At 38.4% G+C, this 21,442-nt stretch overlaps 1 protein-coding gene across 1 annotated transcript; it reads left to right on the plus strand.

Moving 5' to 3' along the window:
- The first annotated feature begins 4,736 nt into the window (after positions 1–4,736).
- LOC149089652 (coiled-coil domain-containing protein 42 homolog) lies at positions 4,737–20,640 on the plus strand. The gene is made up of 9 exons (XM_089234506.1): positions 4,737–4,805; positions 7,952–8,077; positions 9,532–9,637; positions 10,000–10,104; positions 11,547–11,632; positions 14,457–14,571; positions 15,621–15,677; positions 16,696–16,770; positions 20,479–20,640. The coding sequence occupies exons 2-9, from the start codon at positions 8,028–8,030 to the stop codon at positions 20,638–20,640; spliced, it is 756 nt and encodes a 251-aa protein (XP_089090632.1). The 5' UTR covers positions 4,737–4,805; positions 7,952–8,027.
- The last annotated feature ends 802 nt before the right edge of the window (positions 20,641–21,442 follow it).

Here is a 21,442-nt window from a genome sequence, read left to right on the forward strand (position 1 = left end):
TCACAGCAGGTGATGTCCTATTAATGTGTTTCGCTTTGTAGATGGCAGCAAGAATTTCCGGTGCGTGATGATAATCAAGCTGACCATATGTTCCAAGTAAAATACGGGAATTTTCAATTCCAAATACGAGAAATCGTTGACTTTTGAAAAAAATTATACCAAAGAGTGAGCAAAGTTGCAAATAATGACCACTACTTATTATCCAATCAAGTCATATACGGTCAACCAATGGCTAGGGTCCCCAATCCCCACTGCCGTCGCAGTGGTGGTCGGCTGAAGTTGGTTTTCTGCGGTTCCCAACTTCGAGGCGCGAATGAGAGCCGATCTCCCCGTTAAAAAGCCTCGCCGCAGAGAGCAACAAGCCTTAAACGTTACAATTATTCATTCACTTTACTCGAACTATGAGTTGAGAAAAAACTCATAGTTTAAAAAATTGATTGCAGATGGCAGCACTACACATAACAAGCATTACACAAAAACAAACTTCAGGAAAGGTCACTATACATATACATACACACATTTCACCATGCACCAATTCGTTAGAAGTTCCGCAGAGGAATATGGACGAGGTGCATGTCTGGTTTTGTAGTGGCTAGGGTTACCAGATTCGAAAACTGAGAAAGGAGGATGACTGCGCGCACACCCTAGTGATGTCACTTATCAAGACGTCCACAATAGATGACGTGTGAAAAAAAGAAAGTCTTTACGTCCTGAAATTCAGCGGTTTCGGTTGGGCTTGATTTCTCTTATGTTGAAGCCCTTGTTCGTGAGTCTTTACGGCATGAAATAAAACTATTGACCAAATTTGATATTTTCAGCTCCAGTTGTTTTGCCGGAGATGCCCTGGACCTCCCCCCTCCTGGGGTTGGGGGGCGAAGAGCTTACGTTGCTTCTTGCGACAGAGCCTGAGTGTCTCGCGGTTTCTCCAGTTTCTCCAGCTCCAGTTGTTTTTGGCTCGGCGGTGATTAGTCACAGTCAGTCAAGACATGTTATTTTATATGTATATAGATGGTGGTCAAAGTTACAGTGTGGTGCACGTCACATTTTTCAACAATTCTGATCAGATTTCCAAGTCCGGAAATCCAATCTAGACGCGCTAAACTGTTGAAAGGAAAAAAGGAACTAATATCTAAAAAAAAAACCCAGCCAAACAATGAACTGAGTCTCAGCCTCAATAGTTTGTTTTTACTTGGGATTCAGTGAAAACCCTTTTCTCAAAACGAGGATTAAACGAGGACTTTTAACGTTTTAATATATTATTACAGAAAAAGGAAGTCTAAAAATAAAAATATTGTACATATTTTAAGATAAATTTTGTCATTTAAAAGTATGTATACTGTACAGTATGAATAAACACACTTTCAACCGTTTCAGCGTTATTGACGAGATATCCCGCCTACTTTGATGCCTCTTAATTTAGCATTGACAAGGCTAGATATTTTGCTCAGGTGATTTTTCAAAAAAATATTTTTCCCTATATCCATTAGTTTGTACTAGAGTTGAAGAAATCGGAAGAAAGCCTTCTTCAAAACAGGGTATGAAAAAATCATGTTTTTTTTTTTTTTAAACCAATTTTTTTGATTTAAATCAGATTTTTTTTATTAAAATTAACTGACTGCTTATTAAATAAAACAAATCTTGTTGATCATTAGGAATGCATATTTTCATATCACTTAATTGCTTTTTTCTACTAATTGCTCAAATTTAATTAAGCATTAATGAATAAATACAAACGAACCACAAGAAAATAAAAACATTAAAAATCTGTGTTTATGTTACATGTGAAAGGTCTTTGAGCTCAAATTAACTTCATAGATTAACATTTTTTTTTTGTACAGAAAAAAGCTTCTATTTTTATGGGGTTCCCCCTATCCATTAAAGTGAATGAGTGGTGGCGTCTCACTATCACACTTATGGTGCAGACATCTCAATTCACTCGATTTTCAACCAAAAGGCCATTCGGCATCAACTAAATAAAACAAATTCTATTGACAAGATTATTTCTTGTTCAATTGGTGGATGTGTTTTCAACTTGCATATGATGTTGCTTAATATTTAACATATTTTTATTCTTTCCCAGATTTAATGAGTTTTGGTAGAAAAACAAGCAAACTCAAAATTTTAATGCGAAAAGTAAAGTCGAAAGACCAATGATATTTATGTCAGTACAAAGTTTATTATTGGAAAAAAATCATAGAATTCAAGGTTTTATATAAAAAATAATTTTTGTTTTTAAATCAAAGGGGAACCTTAGTGTCACATTGTAATGCACTGAAAATACTTAAAGCAGTTATATCTGAGTTTAGCTCCCTATATTTTTCTAAAATTTTTTCCATGCACAAAATCTAGAAATAGAACAGCTTTCTTTTTGCACTGTATCTACGGATCAAGTTTAAGCCTATATTTACCCCCGAAAGATCTTTCATTTAATCACGAACTTTCTTTTAACCACGTATCGGTATCATGCATACCATACCAGGTTATTACTTCAATATCAACGTAAAGAAAAAAATTTAAATGTGATTTAAATAATTTTTTAAAAAAATTGAGTGATTCAAATCAAGTTTATTTAAATCGGAGCTTCTTCACATTAAAACAGATATAACTTTTTCCGGGGAAGAGGGACGTTTAGTGAGTTTTCCTTTACTGATTTTAGTTGAAGAAACAAAATATTAATGTAAAACCTAAGCTCAGTTCTTACAAAAAATATTTTAACATGTTTTATTTGATTATAAAAATTCATTAAATTTGCAACGCTTTGGCAAAGGAATTTTTCGTTATTTTGTTACGCGAATTATTTTTTAACTAGGCAGGATAGTACGGAGGCCGGTTAGTCGCGAGCCGACTGTAGTTGCTCAAAATATGTTTCATGTGTGGCTTGTTGAAAAAAATGCAAGGCATATTCTTTTAAATTCAAAGAAACGAAGCTCCACGGTAACCTATAATTGGAAGGTACAGCGGCTTCCCGGTTCACTTGCGGCTTTAAATCGACCGCATTCTAATCTGAAGGGCAACCATTATCGTCAATGCTTGCGATCCTCCACGGTCACTTTGATTGGGAGGCCTGAATTACCAGTTTCGCTCTGAATCTTGGGCTAGCACTTCAGAACGCACATTTTTAGCGAAAGTTTAACAACGACCACTTGTTTAGTGCCACTATATCAACTTCAAATCGCTTAGCGTAATTTCATGCCTTTTCTTTCGCTTCTCTTAAGTAAACATTCTGCCCCCATAACTAGTTTCGAAGTTCGTATCATGATCCATTCTAATTCTGTCTCTCTTCCCCCATCCTACCTCCTTAGTTGCAGAGAAGACAGCTTCAGAAACTTAAGACTTATTCATTCGAATTTGAAGAACCGAAGCCCCACGGTAACCGGTAATTCGCAAGCCACAGCGGAATTTCCTTTAGTTTGTGGTTCGCCGCATGCTAATTTGGAGGGCCTGTCACCTTAATTGCGGGACTGGACAGCCTTTCCGATCCGAATTTTCGAAGTTTTGAAGTTTTGGGCTTGAAATCAATTCGCACATTACCTCGTCTTTCATGTGCTTTCTTGCACTTCTTTCGCGACATTATGCCCCATGCAATAGTTTCGAATTTTGTATCATGATCCATTCTTATTGTCCCTTCCACAATCCTCCCCCCATAGTTGCCGAGAAGAAAACGTAAGGCATAATCATTTAAATTCGAAGAAATGGAGCCCCACAGCAACCAATAATTTGGCGCCAGACGTGAATTTCGAACGACGTATTGTGAACTGAAGGCTTATAATGCTACTTTCGAACTTTCTCGGAAGTACTGGGCGTACACTTCAGTACGCACACTTAATGCAAGGCTAACAGGCCACACTTATTTACAGCCACATCAATAAATCGCTTAGCGCAAGTCAATGTGCTTTCTTGCGCTCCTCTTCAGTACTATTTACCCCCCGTAATTAGTTTTGAAGTTCGCATCCTGATCCATTCTAATTTTCTGTCTATCCTCCCCCGTCCCCCTTCTCTTATTTGCAGAGAAAAATTCAGAAATTTACGGCATATTCGTTAAAGATTTAAAGAGGCGAAGCTCCACGGTAACCGATAATTCTCAAGCAACACCGCAACTCCCCGTAGTTTTTAGTAGGCTGCATTCTAATTTGAAGAGCCTGGATGGCCTTTTAGGTTTGAATCTTCGAATTTTTTGGCTTGAAATCAGTATGCACATTGTTACCGCAAGTCTTTCATGCGTTTTCTTGTACTCCGCTTTTGTGACATTATGCCCCATGAGTAGTTTCGAAGTTCGCATCATGATTCATTCAGATTCTGGCTCTCCTCCAGCATTCCCCTCCACATTTGCCGAGAAGAAAATGCAAGGCATAATCAGTTAAATTCGAAGAAACGAAGCCCCACGGCAACCACTACCGCACAAGCCTACCGCAATTTTGGAATGACGCATCCTGTAAAGGTTTGAAATAACACTTTCTAGTGGGTGTGGCAGGATGGTCACTTGCGTGTTTGTCGGCGGGTAAACAAACCCTAGACCTTCACTGCCACTTTTGATATTGATCTCGCAAGTGTTGGCTTGCATTTCAGTACTCACATTGTTAGCGCACTTCTAACAGCGGTCACACTTGTTTACTGCCTCATCTTCGAATCTCTTAGCGACACTCCATCGGCTTTCCCGCGCTCCTCTTTAGTAACATTCTGCCTCCGTAACTAGTTTCGAAGTTCGCATCACGATCCATTCTCATTCTCTGTCTCTCCTCCAACATTCCTATCTCCGCACTAGTCCAGAAAATATTCGTTTAAATTCAAAGAAACGAAGCCCCACGGTAACTAATAATTTGGCGATACAGCGCTGCACTTGTTTGTTTGCGGTTTTAAATTACCGCATTCTAGATTGAATGGCCTGCAACTACCGTTCAGGTTTGTGGGTCTGGGCGGCTAATTTCGTACTCGATCCTGGACGGCCACTTTCGTGCTTGTTGGTAGGCCGGAGCTACCAGTTTCGCTCTCGGGACTGCCACTATGGATCTTAATCTAGGAAGTGTTGGAATTGCTCCTCGGTACGCACATAGCGCAAGTCTAACAGCGGCTACTTGTTTACTGCCACGACAATTTCAAATCTCTTAGAGCAATTTCATGTGCTTTCTTGTACTCATTATAGTGACATTCTGTCCCCCCCCCCCAACTAGTTTCGAATTTCGTATCCTTATTCTGGTTCTCTTTCTCTCCTTCCCTCAATCCCCCTTCTTAGTTACAGAGAAGACAACTTCAGAAGTTTAAGGCATATTCGTTCAAATTTCAAGAACCGAAGCCACACGGTAACTGATAAATTCAACGCCACATCGGAATTCCTGTTATTGTGTGGTTTTGAATTTTCTAATTTGGAGGACCTGGGCGGCTACTTTCGTTCTGATTCTTAGAAATATTGGGCTTGCTCTTCAAGTTCCGTACTCAAATTGTTAGCACAAGTTTAATGGTGACTACTAGTCTACTGCCATGACATCTTCAAATAGGTTAGAGCAATTTCATGCGATCCTTGTACTCCTCCTTATTGACATTCCGCCCCAGTAACCATTTTCGAAGTTCGCATCATGATCCATTCTTGATATCAAGTCTCGATTCAGCGGCATAAATCGCATTTCAAAAAAATTCATCGTATTTTAGATTTTATCTCCAATAAATGTTTCAATATTTGTTTTTCTGAAACCAGTGTTGTTGTTTTTCAGATTCTGCGAGTAAAAAAAATTAAATTACTGTAATCTTCTTGGAAGCGGAGAGGCCACAAATTATAGTTACGGAAAAATATTCGATAAAAATTCGATTAATCAGTCGATTAATCGAATTTTTTTATCCAATATTTTGAATCATATATATAGATATATTAATATATTTTATATTTATTTTATATTAATATAGCCTATTAATATTTTCGACTGATTAATCGATTAAAAAATTTTAAACTAATCAAAAATTTTAATCGATTCCCAAAACTTGATCGTTCTCGTAGTCTTTTTTCCTAGAAGTTTATTTTCGTAATCCCCTTTTAAGGTAGTCGTCGTAGCCTTCCTAGATATTGATTATCGTGGCCTCGAAAAATAAATTCTAGAGCCATTCAATAGAAAAAAGTTATTCAAATAATCACACACGGAACTAGATCATTCGTCTTGGAGTTTGGTTACTGTGGTCGTGCAGGAACTTCTCTAGAATATAAATCGCAGTCTTCCTTGACCACGATTCCTGGAACGTGATTCTCATGGTATTTCGAGGTCATCCAGAAAATTAATCCCCATAGTTTTCCAATATCCGAACTTGCGGGTGTTCGTTTTGATCTTTACGTAGGGAAATTTGATTTCTTAGGGATGCTCAGACCCATGCCATAAATTACCGTGGTCGAGCACCCGGCACATTTACAGTGGAACGCGACATGTTTTCAAACCAATGAAGTGGCCCGCACTCTCCAAAAGGTTGAGCGGTCTTTGAGTAGGAGTCATAATTGCCAATTGTAACTGAAATGGGAGTACTCTTTCGTTATAACCATACCACTCATTACCGACACCGAATTGGCGTATTTTGACTTGTTTCTTTTCGTACATTTTATAGTTTAAATCTTGTGCAAATTTATAGACGTTTTACACAGAAGAAAATTCATATTTAACACTAAACAGAAGCCATAAATTCGGAGAAAAATCGCCCATATAAAAAGCGCCAAATGGTATGGTTATAAGTAAGAGCACCAAATGGGGTTGCCAGATTCGGGAACTTCAAAATGAGGACACAAGCTTATATTGCTTTTATAACGACTCATTTATCTCTTTTCACAACAGATGGGGTCACTACATTTTTTTTTTACCGTTGACTGAGGGTTACCGGATTCAGAAACTTAGAACACAATCATGGCAACATCATGTGCATGTTTCCTCAACAGATATAGCCTCTGTATTGACAAAGAAAAACGACTGTTTTCAAACGAAATAGAGACGCATTTAATTTGTACTTTTTTGGGAGGGGAGTTATTTTTAATGTAATGTACAGTCCTGGGTTTCCGCAAACAGTGAACAGTGTTTTGTAAATGGTAGGAAGAGCTCCAGGTGTAACATTAGCATACATTTTAGCGATAATTGGCACAACTTTGGTTATCTTTAGTATCACCTTTGGCAATATTTGGCAACTTCTCGTATTTTTCTGTATTTAGGATTCTAATTTCCAGTACTTTCTGTTGCGGATATATGGTCAGTCCATGCAAGCAGCACGTCAATATTCCCTTTAAAATTCGTGATGCGTGTAATGATATTTGCCGAGATAGCCTACTGTTCTGGTGGACCGCGTGTGTCTGGGTAAGGCCAACATCCCCATAGATAAGATACGCCTTCAATTTTTGAATTCAAACATCTCAGTGAATATTGCACTTAAATACGTGGAATTTTTTTCGTTGGCGTCAGAAGAGACAGGACAGCAGCTTTCTAATTGGGTTTTCGAGGACAGGGTGTCTCCGTATAAAAAAAAAAATCAGTTTTTATATTTTAATAATTATACAACCCCTTTGCGCATGAATGACGTATCTTAGGTCTACACGTTATTTGGGTACTTTTTCTAATTGGAGGTATGCCTCTAGGATCAACAATTCACCAGTAAAATTGACTTAGCGACTTTCCTTGCTACCCTGCATAGTCAGTTTTTTTTGTAAATACATCGTATCTAAGGTGATGTATTGAGGACATTCCGACAGATCGATAAAGTCAAAATTAATGGGAATGTGGATAAGTTCAGTATTTTCTGCTACATGGAAATTGCACATCGATGCTAGAAGAAACAAGGTGAATTACACCAGGCTATTCCGCTGTTATAGAAATAAGAAGTCAAAATGATTTTCTACAGAAGATTTGTTATAAGGCATTATAAAGTCTATCTTTTTATGTATTTTGTTTACTTTCAGTTTCGAAGAGACCTTACAAATTCTTGGTTTTTTTTTTAGTCGGAGAGGGTTGGTATTGACTATTTTGTGAATACAGTGCCTTGTGATCTTGGTGAGAAATCTCTACGGGGAAAAGATGGCTTCGGGAGGATCAGAGGGAGCTAAAGCTTCAAACATTATGAAACAGTGAGTCATTTTCCCATTGATGATTGTGAGAAATATTATTTTTAAGTAGTGTAGATTTATAGCAATTGACTGTAGACTAGGGGTGTGTATACGAGAGATCACGTTGATGATTGTGAGAAATATTATTTTTAAGTAGTGTAGATTTATAGCAATTGACTGTAGACTAGGGGTGTGTATACGAGAGATCACGTAAATAATTGTATATTTCTGATAAGGCTGGCATCAAGTTGCTAACCTTGACCACTAATACTCCTTAACCGTACATACGCTTCATAACAATTCCCCTGGGGAATTTCTAGAGAATTGGTATATGCCGGAATGTGTCTTCTGGATGTATGTGTGGCTGTAACGTATTTATGTTGTCAGAGTTATGCGTGTTTCGTGTTCTACTGGTGTGATGCATTCTTTCTTTTCTTTTTTTACCTTTCTTTCCTTTTTCCAAACTAAGCACAACTCCAGTATACCGCTATGGGCAATTTATCAGAGAATGAGTTGTGCCAGAAGTGTGCATGTGTAACAGTCTAAGCACGTATAGATTTGTATCGTTGTAGGTCTGTTGTTCTCTGTGGCGAGGCTGGTCCTTGAAAAGTGGTTCCCGAACACTTATGCTTCAAGTTCCCCCTGTAAATGAGTAGGACTCCCTTGCATTATACTTTATTACTTGTTATAGATGAGTCGGGCGCTCGCCTGCTTCCTAGAAATGTATAGTAAGCGTACTTCTCTAAAAGTTTGCGTAGCTCGGAATCCAAAGTGAAAAGCTGGTAATGTATGAATTTTATTTAACGAACCTCATTTAGATGTTGTTAGCCTGATTTTTCTGTTTTCTGGTACAGAAACTTTTCTGAAAGAGATATCACTTCCGTCTTAACGTCCTACTCGGAAACGACCTGGCGAAACTCAGGTGCGGGAGGCGGCGGCGGCGGCGGCGGCGGCGGCTCATGATCATTAGTCTGACACTATGATTTTTTTGTGTAAGTATGTAAATTAGCGGGCTGTTAATTCCAGCTATAAAGAAGTTCCTGAACATTACTTGCCCGGGAGTCCATAATGCTCTTGAGACGACCCTGGAGGAAGATCGGCTGTATCCACCTGAAAATTTGCTTCCCACTTTTTTTTTCATTCTTTCACGTTTTTTGTACGTAGTTGCTGATATTTTTTCGCGTACCTACTGAGCGTGTAACCCCGTGAATAATTAACGCGCGTACTACAGTTCGGAAACCAACCTCATCCAAGAAATATTTAATGAGGGAATCGAGTGTCAATGCACCTTGTGTGAAATATACATAGACGCCCGTATTAGAAGTTTTTAGTTTAACTCTTCGCAACTCACAAAGCTATAGCGAATTTATGGAACTATCATCGCATTTTTTATAATCTTTCATGTCTTTTTAACCTGCTAAGCGCAGGTACTGATGGCGAATCATAGTGAAATGCATGTCTTTTCTTTCCAAAAGTGCTATTCCGCTTTGCTGCGAGGCTGTGATACCTATTACGGCGAAATTACTGAAGAAACAAAAAGAAGTCAAAGAAATCGATGCGGAGATGGAAGTTCGCAGAGCGGTAAGGTACCTTACGGTATACAATTAGTAAATTATAGTATCAAGGCCTCCACATATGAAAATGGGCTTCTAAACTTGGCCTGATCAATACCTTCTAAAGCAGAAGCTCGTTGTCCTGATTCATACAAGAAGTGCGACCCTTCTTTAAGTGGTGCCCCCCCCCCCCACCATAATCTAAAAGGGGGAACACAAATTCTGTAGATACCGTATTTGTTGCCGAATAAAATGTCTTTGACCTTTTGAAGGGATTGGCGTCTAATGCTTGATTTGATAATGTCTTGTATTAATACTATAGTGTACATATTGAATGCTTTTCTATATATATATAACCATTTCCTATATTTTTTCTCTTCTTTTCTTCAGGAATTCAATACACGGATGCGAAAGGTTCAGAAGAGGAGAGACGAGATAAAGAGGAAAGAAGCTCTCATCATGAAGGCTCTTAAAGAATTCGAGGAATTCGCTCAGGTGTGGAATAATTTTAATAATTGCATCACAAACAATGAAATTGAGTTTTTACTTGTTTGTTTCTCCCACTCATCCTCAGAAATCAAAAACTAAAAATAAATATTTCGGTAAAATTTCATTCTTCCCCAAGCAGACCAAAGGCAAAACAAAGGCACTGTGGCTGCTATTGCCTGGCATAATTGATTTTGATTGCCAAGCAAGATTATAATGGGTTCTTCATGCACCAAGGACACTCAAAATGGTCCCATATATACCTTGCTACCCAGAGACTTTGAAAATTTCAATGAATTGAATATTATTTAATAACAAAACCGAAAAATGTACATTATGTGTGCTCCAACCCAATGTTTCTATAAGTATTACGAGATGGTGGCATTGAGTTGGTAAGTATATCGAGTGGACTGGATACAAGTTTACATACACGACAATTCAGCGTTATATAGTTCGCTAGCAGTTCATTTATTGCCGTATATACATATTTGTCCATTAAATTGTAATCAATAGTTCTTTTTCGACACGATATGACGCTTGAGAATTAAATTCTAATTTTCTTATTTTGTATTTGATATATGTTTCATTTCACGTCGCTGACTTATCCATGGTGCTAGAATCTAAAAGCTCAGTTCAAGTAAAGTGAATTAAATTCAGTGGTGGACTGAAGTTTAAGAAACCCGTGGGCGCTGGTGCTCGGCTTGAGCTTCATGTAAAAAAAATTCTGATTTTTGAATAAATTGTGGTTTGCTCGGATGTATGCCAAAAAATGCTGTGGGTGCTTCAGCACTTATGCCTTCGACGCAACAGTTTCCCTATAAAGTTTTATAAACAGTCCCTAATGTTGGTTGTTTTTTAAAATCAAATGCCTCGGTTAAAAAAAAAACCCGTGGTTTGTTTTAAAACGAGAAATAAATGATAAAAAATAATTGTTCCTCATCCGAAAATCGCTACCTATTCTAATGATTAACATTCACCGATAGACGTCCTCTGATCCCCGTATATGTTCTACACATCGTCTATTGTTACTGAATCTCTAAAACCTGTATGTGTAAGTAAAATCCTGTATGTGATTGCATGAAAAAGATAATCTGCTAAAAAATATTCCATTTTTTCCCTGTTTTCTCTCCAGAATACTGTTTCCACTTTTGGTGATTTTCCGCATGGGGGGAAGAAGTTAGCCCGGCCGTGTGTGTGTGCTCGGTCAATACCTTCTAGCAGACCTTGCTCTAGAAGGTGTTGGCTCGGTCCACTCTGTTCTATTCCGCAGGGGGGAGGGGAAGGAACAATGCATTTCATTGAAAGAACGGAGCAAGAAAAAAAAAACATTGGAAGGGTTAATCACAAAAAAAAAAATTTCTGCTTTCATTACTTCGCCATTGCTTTCTTAATTTTGGTGTTTGTTAAAAATACATAACAAAGTTCTCTCTCTCTGGTTATCATTATTAAAGGAGAAAGCGAGGAAAAAGAATGAAGTCGAAGCGAGCTATTTCAAGGAGACGAAAGTTGTTGCTGAAATCGATGAGGAACTCCACAAGTGAGCTCTAACGCACTATTACTATAGGCCTACTATATACAGGGTGGATACAATCGACCACCAAATAATTTTACACACACGATTCCTTGTGAAAAACTAATACGGAAAAACGTTTTTTCACTTTTTTGATTTGACCATTAATTAATAAGTTATAACTCATTAAAAATTGATGACACCGCTTTCGAATCCGGCCGAATTCACCAAACGTGCACCAAACGTATAACTTGGCGTTTTTAAAGTGATCGCGATGCTATAACCGTGAGGGTAATCAAGAAAGCTATATAGTTGTGCAAGACCAGTTTTTTTTCCTGGCGCTTTACTTCAAAAAATTTGACTTAACAGTGAAAGGAATAAAAATTATTAATCAATCACAATTATAATATGAATCAAAATTAACATTTTGACAATAAAGTGTTGATTTTAGGAATTTTTTTTTTAAAATAGATCTCATTAGGCTCATTACAACTTTACAAATCTGGTGATGCCTATAAGTGGGGTGAAGGTAACATAATAATAAGGTTAAGGGGCCGTTCAAGTATTACGTAAGCAAATCTTTAGCCATTTTTGACCCCCCACCCCGTCAGCAAAATTTCTTCATCAGCTCTGCCCCTCTGAATCCTAACTCAAGGGTGGTTGATGACGTAAGCATTATCCAAACCCCCTCCCCCCTTGTCATCAAAAGTCAGCAAATCGGAACACCCCCCCCCCCTTATCGATGATGGCGTAATACTTGAACGGCCCCTAACATCACTCTATACGAAGAGGAAAAAAGCACCAATCGTGAAAGAAAATAACTGAACTTGGCTTCTATCGGGATTGAATATTTCAGTTCATTTTCAATTAGCGGCAATCACTGAGCTATAAGTAAGCTTTACTTATAGCTCAGTGGCGGCAATCCGATGCATGGGGAATTTCTTTTTTCCGTTGGATGTTTGGCGCGTAACTGACCGTTACAAAACTGACACGTCACAAACTTTCAAAACGTTATAACTCCCTTAACATTCGTCCGATTCTATAAAACGGGAAAATACTTTTCTACATTAGTTTTTCACAAAGGAATAACGTATGTAATTTTTGGGCGGCCGATATTACCCACCCTGTATACGTATTTACTCGTATATACAGGGTGTCCTGTAAGTGCTAATGCGGCATTTATCTCGCCGCTGTGGTGGTCGAGTGGTTATAGTGACGGACTCGTGATGCGAGAATCCGGGTTCGAACCCCACAGTGGTGGTCGGCTGAAGTTGGTTTTCTGTGGTTCCCAACTTCAAGGCGCAAATGCGAGCCGATCTCCCCGTTAAAAAGTCTCGCCACAGAGAGCAACAGTCCTACAACGGTAAATCATTCAACCATAACACTTCACTCATAGTTAGTAAAACTGGGGGCAGATGACAGCACTACACATAACAAGCATTACACAGAAACAAACTTTACGTCAGGTTGCACTACACGTACACGCACATTCCCGCATGTACCGATTCGTTGGGGGGTTCCGCGGGGGGGGGGGGTGCATGTGTGGTGTAGCAGTAGTAGGCAGGGGCTCGGGGATCCATGATGTTCTTAAATCAGCCACCTCGTTGGGCAATTTGCCTGTTGTGGCGTTGTATTTGTATTTGTATTTATCTCATCAACCGCTAGTCGTAGAGGTATGATTCCAATGCCTTTTATGCTGTCCATTCTCAACTTTATTCCGATACCTCTTTAGAACTTTTATACGACCCTTCATGTGTGTGTGTGTCATATATATATATATATATATATATGACGGTAACCTATATTTTACGGAACATTCCAGTAAATTTGGTTGTCCCAACTTTTTCATAAAATGTCCCATTTCCCCCTTATTTTCTCACTCGAATTTTTAAAATCAAGAATTGACATTGAACCTTTTAATAATTGAGATAAATTTTTAACTTATAAATTATATGACAATTATAACTCTACCATAATTAGTTATATACTATATATATGAAGAATATGAAAACTGTATATTCATCTGATATATTTGATAAATACAGTATATACCTTTTTGTATGATGGATTACATTTTAACCCTTTGCGATTTTGAGTAGCCTACTATTCCCGCCATTGACAATTTTTCAGCAATTTCAGTTATAGTTGGCAACTTTAACCTTTTCAAACACTTACGCATAACTGGGGGAGGGGTTTGTTTTTTTTTACCTCAAGGGTGTTCAGCCCTGACTTCAGAGATTATGGATTTTATTGTTGGCGTCAGGGCTGAAGATCCTGCTGATGTTCAAAATAATATCTACAGAGGGGGGGGGGGTAAAGACAGCTCTACGGTTGTCAGTACTGGGTCTGAAAAGGGCTATTTACTTTTGACAATTTTTTGCTGTAATAACTTTACTAGCCTTTGACAATTTTTTGGCTGTGGTTAGCAGCTTCACTTGCCTTTGAATTTTTCTTTTTTCTTCTTCTTTTTTCGTGATAATTGGAGCTATCCCATATGGATCCCGTATTAGTATGAAGGGAATATGGTCAGCCTGGTATTTATCATGTTGTGAGTATCGATAGTTTTTCTACTGGAAAACCCTTCGCGAGCCAAATGGAACCCTTGGTGGGCCATATTTGGTTCGCGAGCCGGAGGTAGTGCCGTCAAAACGCCCAATTGATTTCTCATTTGATATCAATCAACATATCGATTGATTGAATAAGTTGTCTTAGGCACAACTCAATCGGTAGTAAATTTCCTATGGCGATAGACCGGAGTTGTGCTAGGTTTGAATGAATGAATGGGTTGTCATATGGCAACTATTCCTTGAAGATAGTGAGCTATTATATAAACTTTTCTTCTTGTTTCCAGACTAAAGATGGAACGTGAGAGACTAATCAAGAAGAAACATAATCTTGAAAACTCTTTGAAGAAGTATCTGCCATGCCACCAGTTTCTCGAATCTGTGGTGGCCGCATCTCATCAAGTACGTACAAAATTCCTTCCCTTTAATAATGCAGCTGCTTCCAACCAAAATGTGGTTCACGTATCCCTGTGAGTACATGATCTGACGAGACTATCAGAGATACGCAAAAAAATTAACATCAGTGGCGCAAAAAAAGAGCGAAGTAGTAAAAGAGTAATACTGTAGTAATATGGCGCAATAGTGGTAATCGTTGAAGGGTTAATAATAATTATATACAAACGCAAGATAATGGGAAGGGGGGGGGGGTTACGCAAGCTCCCTACATAATTCTGGGAGTACGTGCGGTGCCACAACTTTCTTGTGGCCAAACTCCCTAGGTATTTCTAGGGATTCACACTTCTTAACTATTTTAGCATCCTACACTAGTCTGGAAGGGTATATACACATGTGCGAAGGTGGTGAGTATATTACGCATGTTTGAAAACAGGCAATCGCACATTTGATAAGAGTATGCAAACCTCCTTTTTGTTTCTCAGAATGCGCAAGTGTTTTTTTAGCGACAGGACCATTTTTAGACACTCCTAGGAAAACGTAGACCTAATATATATATTTCAAGAGGTATATAAGCATTTATAAAAGTAAGTGAGCATTCCTCATGTCCGCAGTAGCGATAAGCAGGTATCCTACGCATTCACACCTATGTGGTAAGCAACCGCGCGTTTCTTGGGTACTCAAGCATTTTACGCCTTTCCAGTGAGTACTTGGAGCGCGAAATGTAGAGAACCGCTCCTATATAATGCAATCGATTGCATCTTAAGTAATTAGGTGCATGCATGCATTATCTGCTAGTATGTATCAAACAAAAACTGAGATTTTTCGTAAACAGTCAACCCTCCGTTTAAGGGACACTCCGGATAGGCGGTGGGACATCTCTATTTAAAAGACGGATGTTCTGATCCGTGTCACTTTCAATAAGAACTTATTTATCTCTGAATAAGAGACACCTTTGTCTAAGCTGGCAAAATGTCTGATCTCTTGGTTGCCCTTTTTAAATAGTTTCACTGCACAAAGCCGACCTTTTTTCATTTTATTTCTCTATTTTTTGACAGTTCGAGAACGTTTACGATCTCATCGCCTACTACGATACTCTTTCTTTTATAAACAAGGTGAGTTCATTATATACACACTCTTTGGGTTTTGAAGTTGAATCTCTCTAAAAATTAATTTATTTCTGTATATAGAATGCGTGACTTCAAATGATTTCTTACTTAAAGGAAACAGATATTTTCTGGATATTACGCAGAGGTGAACTTGGAAATAATAATCATCTGGTCTCCACCGGAACCCGAACCCAGGCCCTCAAGCAAACCGGGCACAAGCATGCTACCATCTACACCGATGGAGACACTACCCTGCCTTCCTTATTTCACTCACTGTTGCGTGAGGCACTGAAGTAGAAGCATTAGTAGCTTCTCTTAATTTCAGCAAATAGCCCAGGAAGGGGGGGGGGCTTAACTCTTTGGCCGGGAAAGAAATCCGTCTATCTCTCTCTTTCTCTCTCTATCGTCCCACCTCTGAGCAATCATACTTTGGTAGTTCATTATACGTATATAGAGGGTGTTTCAGGACTCTACCGTCAAAATGATGGGAGGTGATAGTACACTCTCTTTAAGACAAACAAGATTTCCGACGAAACCCATGATTGCAATCGACTTATGCGTGAATAATGTCAATGAATTCCAACATGCGCTGATAATAAAAATTCATTTACGACCCTGGGTTGCACTGGAAAAATTTTTAGTCTTTGCATTTCAGCGGTAGAGTTTTAGGACAACCTGCATACTTTTTATCACGTAAATAAGTATGGCTTTTACCACACTTTTATTTCGGTGGAAAACCATTTGGACCAGAAACTCTTCTTCGTTCTATATTCGTGGTAATCCTCGTAAATTCTCAGTACGGTGCCATCACAAATAATCAATTAATCATACGCCGATCTCTTTTCCTGGTCCTGGAAGCATTCATGATTTGCTATCACTTGACTGAATGAATTTGCATAAAAAAATGAATGCTTTCTCTTCTCGCTTATTCTTTGCAACGCATAGCATGAGTTCTTATTTTTCTAAAATTAAGTTGAATTTTTCACTGTAATCGTTTATAAGTTAGTTCGATTTTTCTTTAAAGGAATTGGTCGAGCTGGAGACTCGTGAGCTGGAAGCTATCGACGTAGAAATACACAAGACACGTATATACAAAATGGTAGGTCAAATAACACTGCACAACAAATTTTGACAAAGTCTCTGCGTCTGAAACAACTGTAGTAATTTCTTATGCAATTCTATGATCTGAACACGAATTTGACCGTATAAAAGCTAAATTGTACATTCAATATGCAAGATAAGTACATGTATATTTGAAACAAAATAAGCATTCAGAAAAAACAACATACTTTGATAGACAACAACAAATATAATAATTTTATGTGATTACATCGGGACTGGAGATTTCTGATAACAATAGCCGATTGATAACTATATCCGAAAAAATCATGGTTGTAAGTACGATGACCATACATCCCATTTGGTAGAACGAGGCGTATGGAAACGGGGCAACTCCATTTTTATTTCCCACATAACTGGTTTCAACATGTTGAATCATGCCTTTTTTTTCATATCGTTCGAAAATTGTGAGGAATTAGAATGGAACTGTCCAATGTGTATAACGAGAACCGCGGTACTTTTTAATAAGCCCTGGGGCCCATGACGATTTTCATCATTTTTTGTTTTTCACGCTATAAATTCATCATAAAGGGGCCCGTGAAAGTCTGGCCTTAGGGGGAAAGCAAAAAAAATCTCGGCCTAGGGGCCCTGCTCTAGGATGTAGGGGCCATGGGGGAGGGGGAGCATCTTCTGATCTCATCAGTGTTACATCAGAGTTTCCCAACCTTTCTGAACACAAGGACCAGTCTGAATGTCGGAAACAGTTTGGCCACTTGTGTCTCGTATTACGAGACATTCCTTTAATTTCGATTGTTCCAGTTTTTTATAAAATAAACTATTGAATTTGTAATATACTAAGGTCATGAAAATACACTTATATCATCTTCGCGGACCATAGGTTGAGAAACACTGTTCTACATAATCTTGCAGGTTCATAACGGCAACTTATGGGGAAGAAATGAGTCTGGTTCAACCTTAGCTTCAAATTATACGAAAAGAAAAACTTCCGAATAAAAAAAAAAGATACCATGAACCAAAGTCCTGACAACAAAAAACAAATTTTTTCCTGTTACGATATTGGCCCGTTCCATACTTTGCGAAAGTGATAGCAATACCAAAATGGGTTATTGCTATTACATTATCCTAATAAGCTGCGTCTACTGTGCATAGAAACCTCGTCAATACAGAGACACAACATAAATTACATAGAAACGCAACAGAAAGAAAGGAAAACATTACAACGCAAAAAGTTCATTTATCGGCGTCTGACACGTGCTTCATTTTGCATTGCGCTTGTACTAGATATGAGCATCTCTTATAACTATGCATGCAACACTAGTTAAAAAGCATCGAGGTTGACCATCTTCCCTGGTAACGTTGTTTTATGGTTCTTACCACTTTTCCCTCCACATAATAACGTTCGAAAGCACTTTTTAACTGTTAACAGGGTAACAACAACTGCCTGATTTCCTCATGTGCAACGTTAACATTTGCCCAAGGCCCCCATTAAAACACATGGGGCCTCCAAATTTATAACAGAACGTATTTTACTCAAATTTTGATAATTGGTATAATTTTGGAAAATCAAAGAATTTTCCTTAAATCACATCATATTATTTCCAAAGTGCCCATTAATAGCAAACCCTATTGAAAATATCAATTTTAATATTATACCAGTCAGTAATAGACTTTACACGGCATGTACAATGCACCTATTGCAATACTAGCTCCATGACAAAAATATGTTTCCATGTGTCACTGTCTTTTTTTTTTTTTTTTCGATGCCTCAATTTCACATCTTTTTGACCGTAAAATGATTTATGAAACGATGACAAGAGAAAGTTTGCACAATGCCAAAAATGTTAAACAATGCCAGAGGTTTAGAAGAGATGTTTCCATTATCAAACTGATTATAGAAAGGTCATTCTTAAATAAAATTATCAATTTGCCAAAGTTTTCTGCGGGGAAAAACTGTCATCTCTTTACCTTTATTGTGTATTGAAACCGAGATAACTCAAAAATTAGATTTCGATGGCATTATCAACGATTTTGATCACGTGAGAGTGCGAAAAAAAACATTTATTGTTAAGATATTTCACAGATAATTTTACATTACATTTTTCATTCAAAATAGTGCATAATTTTTTTTCTTTTGTGTATTTGCAAACAACATGTACTGTATTTGCTGACGTATCAAACCTCTTAGACCACAGTTTGGGAAGGTCTCCAATACCTCTTTTGTCAAGGGTCCCCATCAAGTCAAAGTCGGGCAATGGTGATATCCCGAAACCCACAGCCAATAAAACTTTTTTACGGTGATTTTCGTGTTCAGCAAGTCAAAGTCGTTAAGAATTGTATATTTTCATGACTGGACGCAATTTCATTGTTCTCCAATGTAATCACAAGGGCTCGGATTTCTATAATTTTACATATTTTTCATAATTTTCCCCCATGATTTTCAGAATTTAAGCCATATTTTTTGAGCATTATTTTGTATTTTTTATACTTTTGAGTATTATTTTGCATATTTTAGCAGAACAATGAAGAGTGATTCCACCCCCCCCCCCTGAACTCACTCTTCACTAGCTTAACTTACCACGGAAACAGTTATTTTCCGGATATTATGCTGAGGTGAGCTCGGAAAGAAAAGTCATCACGTCTCCGCCGGGACTCGAACCCAGGCCCTCTTGCATACTTCAGCGCCTCACGACACAGTGCGTGAAATTAGGAAGGCAGATTCATGTGTCTCCAGTGGTGTAGATGGTAGCATGCTTGCCCGGTATGCAAGAGGGCCTGGGTTCGCGTCCCGGCGGAGACGTGATGACTTTTCTTTCCGAGCTCACCTCAGCATAATATCCGGAAAATAACTGTTTCCTTGATATCTCTGGCTGAGAAAAAAGCCATCTAAATCTCTTTAACGTACCACGTTGACAATTTTTTGATGATATTAGCAAGAATTGATAATTTCACTTATCTTTGGCATCGTTTTTGGCAATGAATAGTGATTTCTCAGCGATATTAGCAAAAATTGGCAATTTTATTTGTGTGTCTATAACAGTGTTTTCCAAAGTGGACAATATCGCCCCCTGGTGAACGATTGAACAGCCGGGGGGGGGGGGGAAGGGGGCGATAGAAGCTACGAGTATAGCATAGAGTCCTATTTGTTCGCTTGAGTCGAGGGCGATGAGAGAGAAAAAATTCTGAAGGGGGAGATAGAACAAAAAGTTTGGGGGACTATGGTCATGGCCTATAGCAAGCATCTTCAACTCGTTGCTCGCGAGCACGACGGTGCTTCCTGAAGTACCCAGCGTGCTCGATGATCTTGTCCGATTTCGTGCTCGGGAGCACTTGGTCAACGTTCTAATTAAACGTTTTGTACAAATTGCATTCAAGGATTGAAATCATCCTGATTTCATGAATTCGTATGTCACACTTGCCGTTAGGGTGCTCTTCTTTTGATGCAGGCAGTGTTCACGACTGCAAGAAGGTTGAAGAATCATTTTGGACAATGATTGGCGATTATCCGTAATTTCCCCGAGGAAACATGGTCAGCCTGTTTATAAAGGCATATTTTTAGATTTTTACGGCACGTTTACAGTTTTTTTAGGGCACAAATGCATTTTTTTACGGTACATATTCTGTCAGTTTTTAGATTGTAAAAATCCTAGCCCTGGTATAATCGTAATCTTCTCACTGAGCCATTTTGTTCTTCTTTCCAATAGTCATCTATGCTTATTTGTTGGAACAGGAACAAGAGAGCCAGATTCTGGCCAACCGTAACAGGGTCGTAGAGCTTCAACGGGAACGGGAATGTTGGCTGGACAAGGTGCTCGCCGCAGACTGTCGTTACCACCAAGTCGAGCAAGTCAACAAGATCAGGACCACCGAGACCGGACAAATTATCATGTAATTTTTGTTTTGTCATAAATTAGATCGACAAGTGACATTAGAAGATGCGTCTCGTCACAAGTTTTATTCATTAAAAACATCACGAAACTTATCGTATATGATCTTGGAACATACATGCTTAGCCCATGGCCTGTGTGCCAAATGTGGCACTGGGAGTCATCTGATGACCTCAAGCCTAATTTTATAAAAATGAACTAAGCGGCACATTATCGGATCATTTTAGTGACCCGCGGCAAATTTTTGGATCACTTAAGTGAGCAAAGACTCATTTATAGATCACTTAAGTGAGCAAAGACACATTTATAGATCACTTGAGTGAGCAAAGACACATTTATAGATCACTCAAGTGGCCCACGATACGTTTTTAAACCATTGAAGTGGCCCGCACTATCCGAAAAGGTAGCGTATCCTTCGAATCACGTGAGCAGGAAATTTCAGCACCGAGGGAGGGAGGTATAAAAGTGAAAAATATCGCCATATGCGTATGTTACATTCGTTACTTCGTTACGCTGCTTTGACATTCATTTTTTTAATGTATTTTTTTTTATTCAGGGCTATTGCGAGCATGTACATGACTGTCTGCAGTTTCGACAAAATTACGCCGAGGCACAGCAACCCTATTCGGCAGATGGAAAAAGTTAATATCATATTTAGCATTATTATTGTTATTATTATTAGAATGTCACTCATTCTTAGATTATTATTCGGAATGTCACTCTTGACCACTTCCCTGATGCGGACGAGATATCTCGTCATAGTCTAAACGGAAGAAATGCATATGTTACACGTTCTAAATGTGATAA

Source organism: Pholcus phalangioides, unplaced genomic scaffold (assembly GCF_987345545.1).
Source record: "Pholcus phalangioides strain wild (caught in Gottingen) unplaced genomic scaffold, Ppha-v1.0 ptg000001l_1, whole genome shotgun sequence".
NCBI classification, from domain to species: Eukaryota; Metazoa; Arthropoda; class Arachnida; order Araneae; family Pholcidae; genus Pholcus; species Pholcus phalangioides.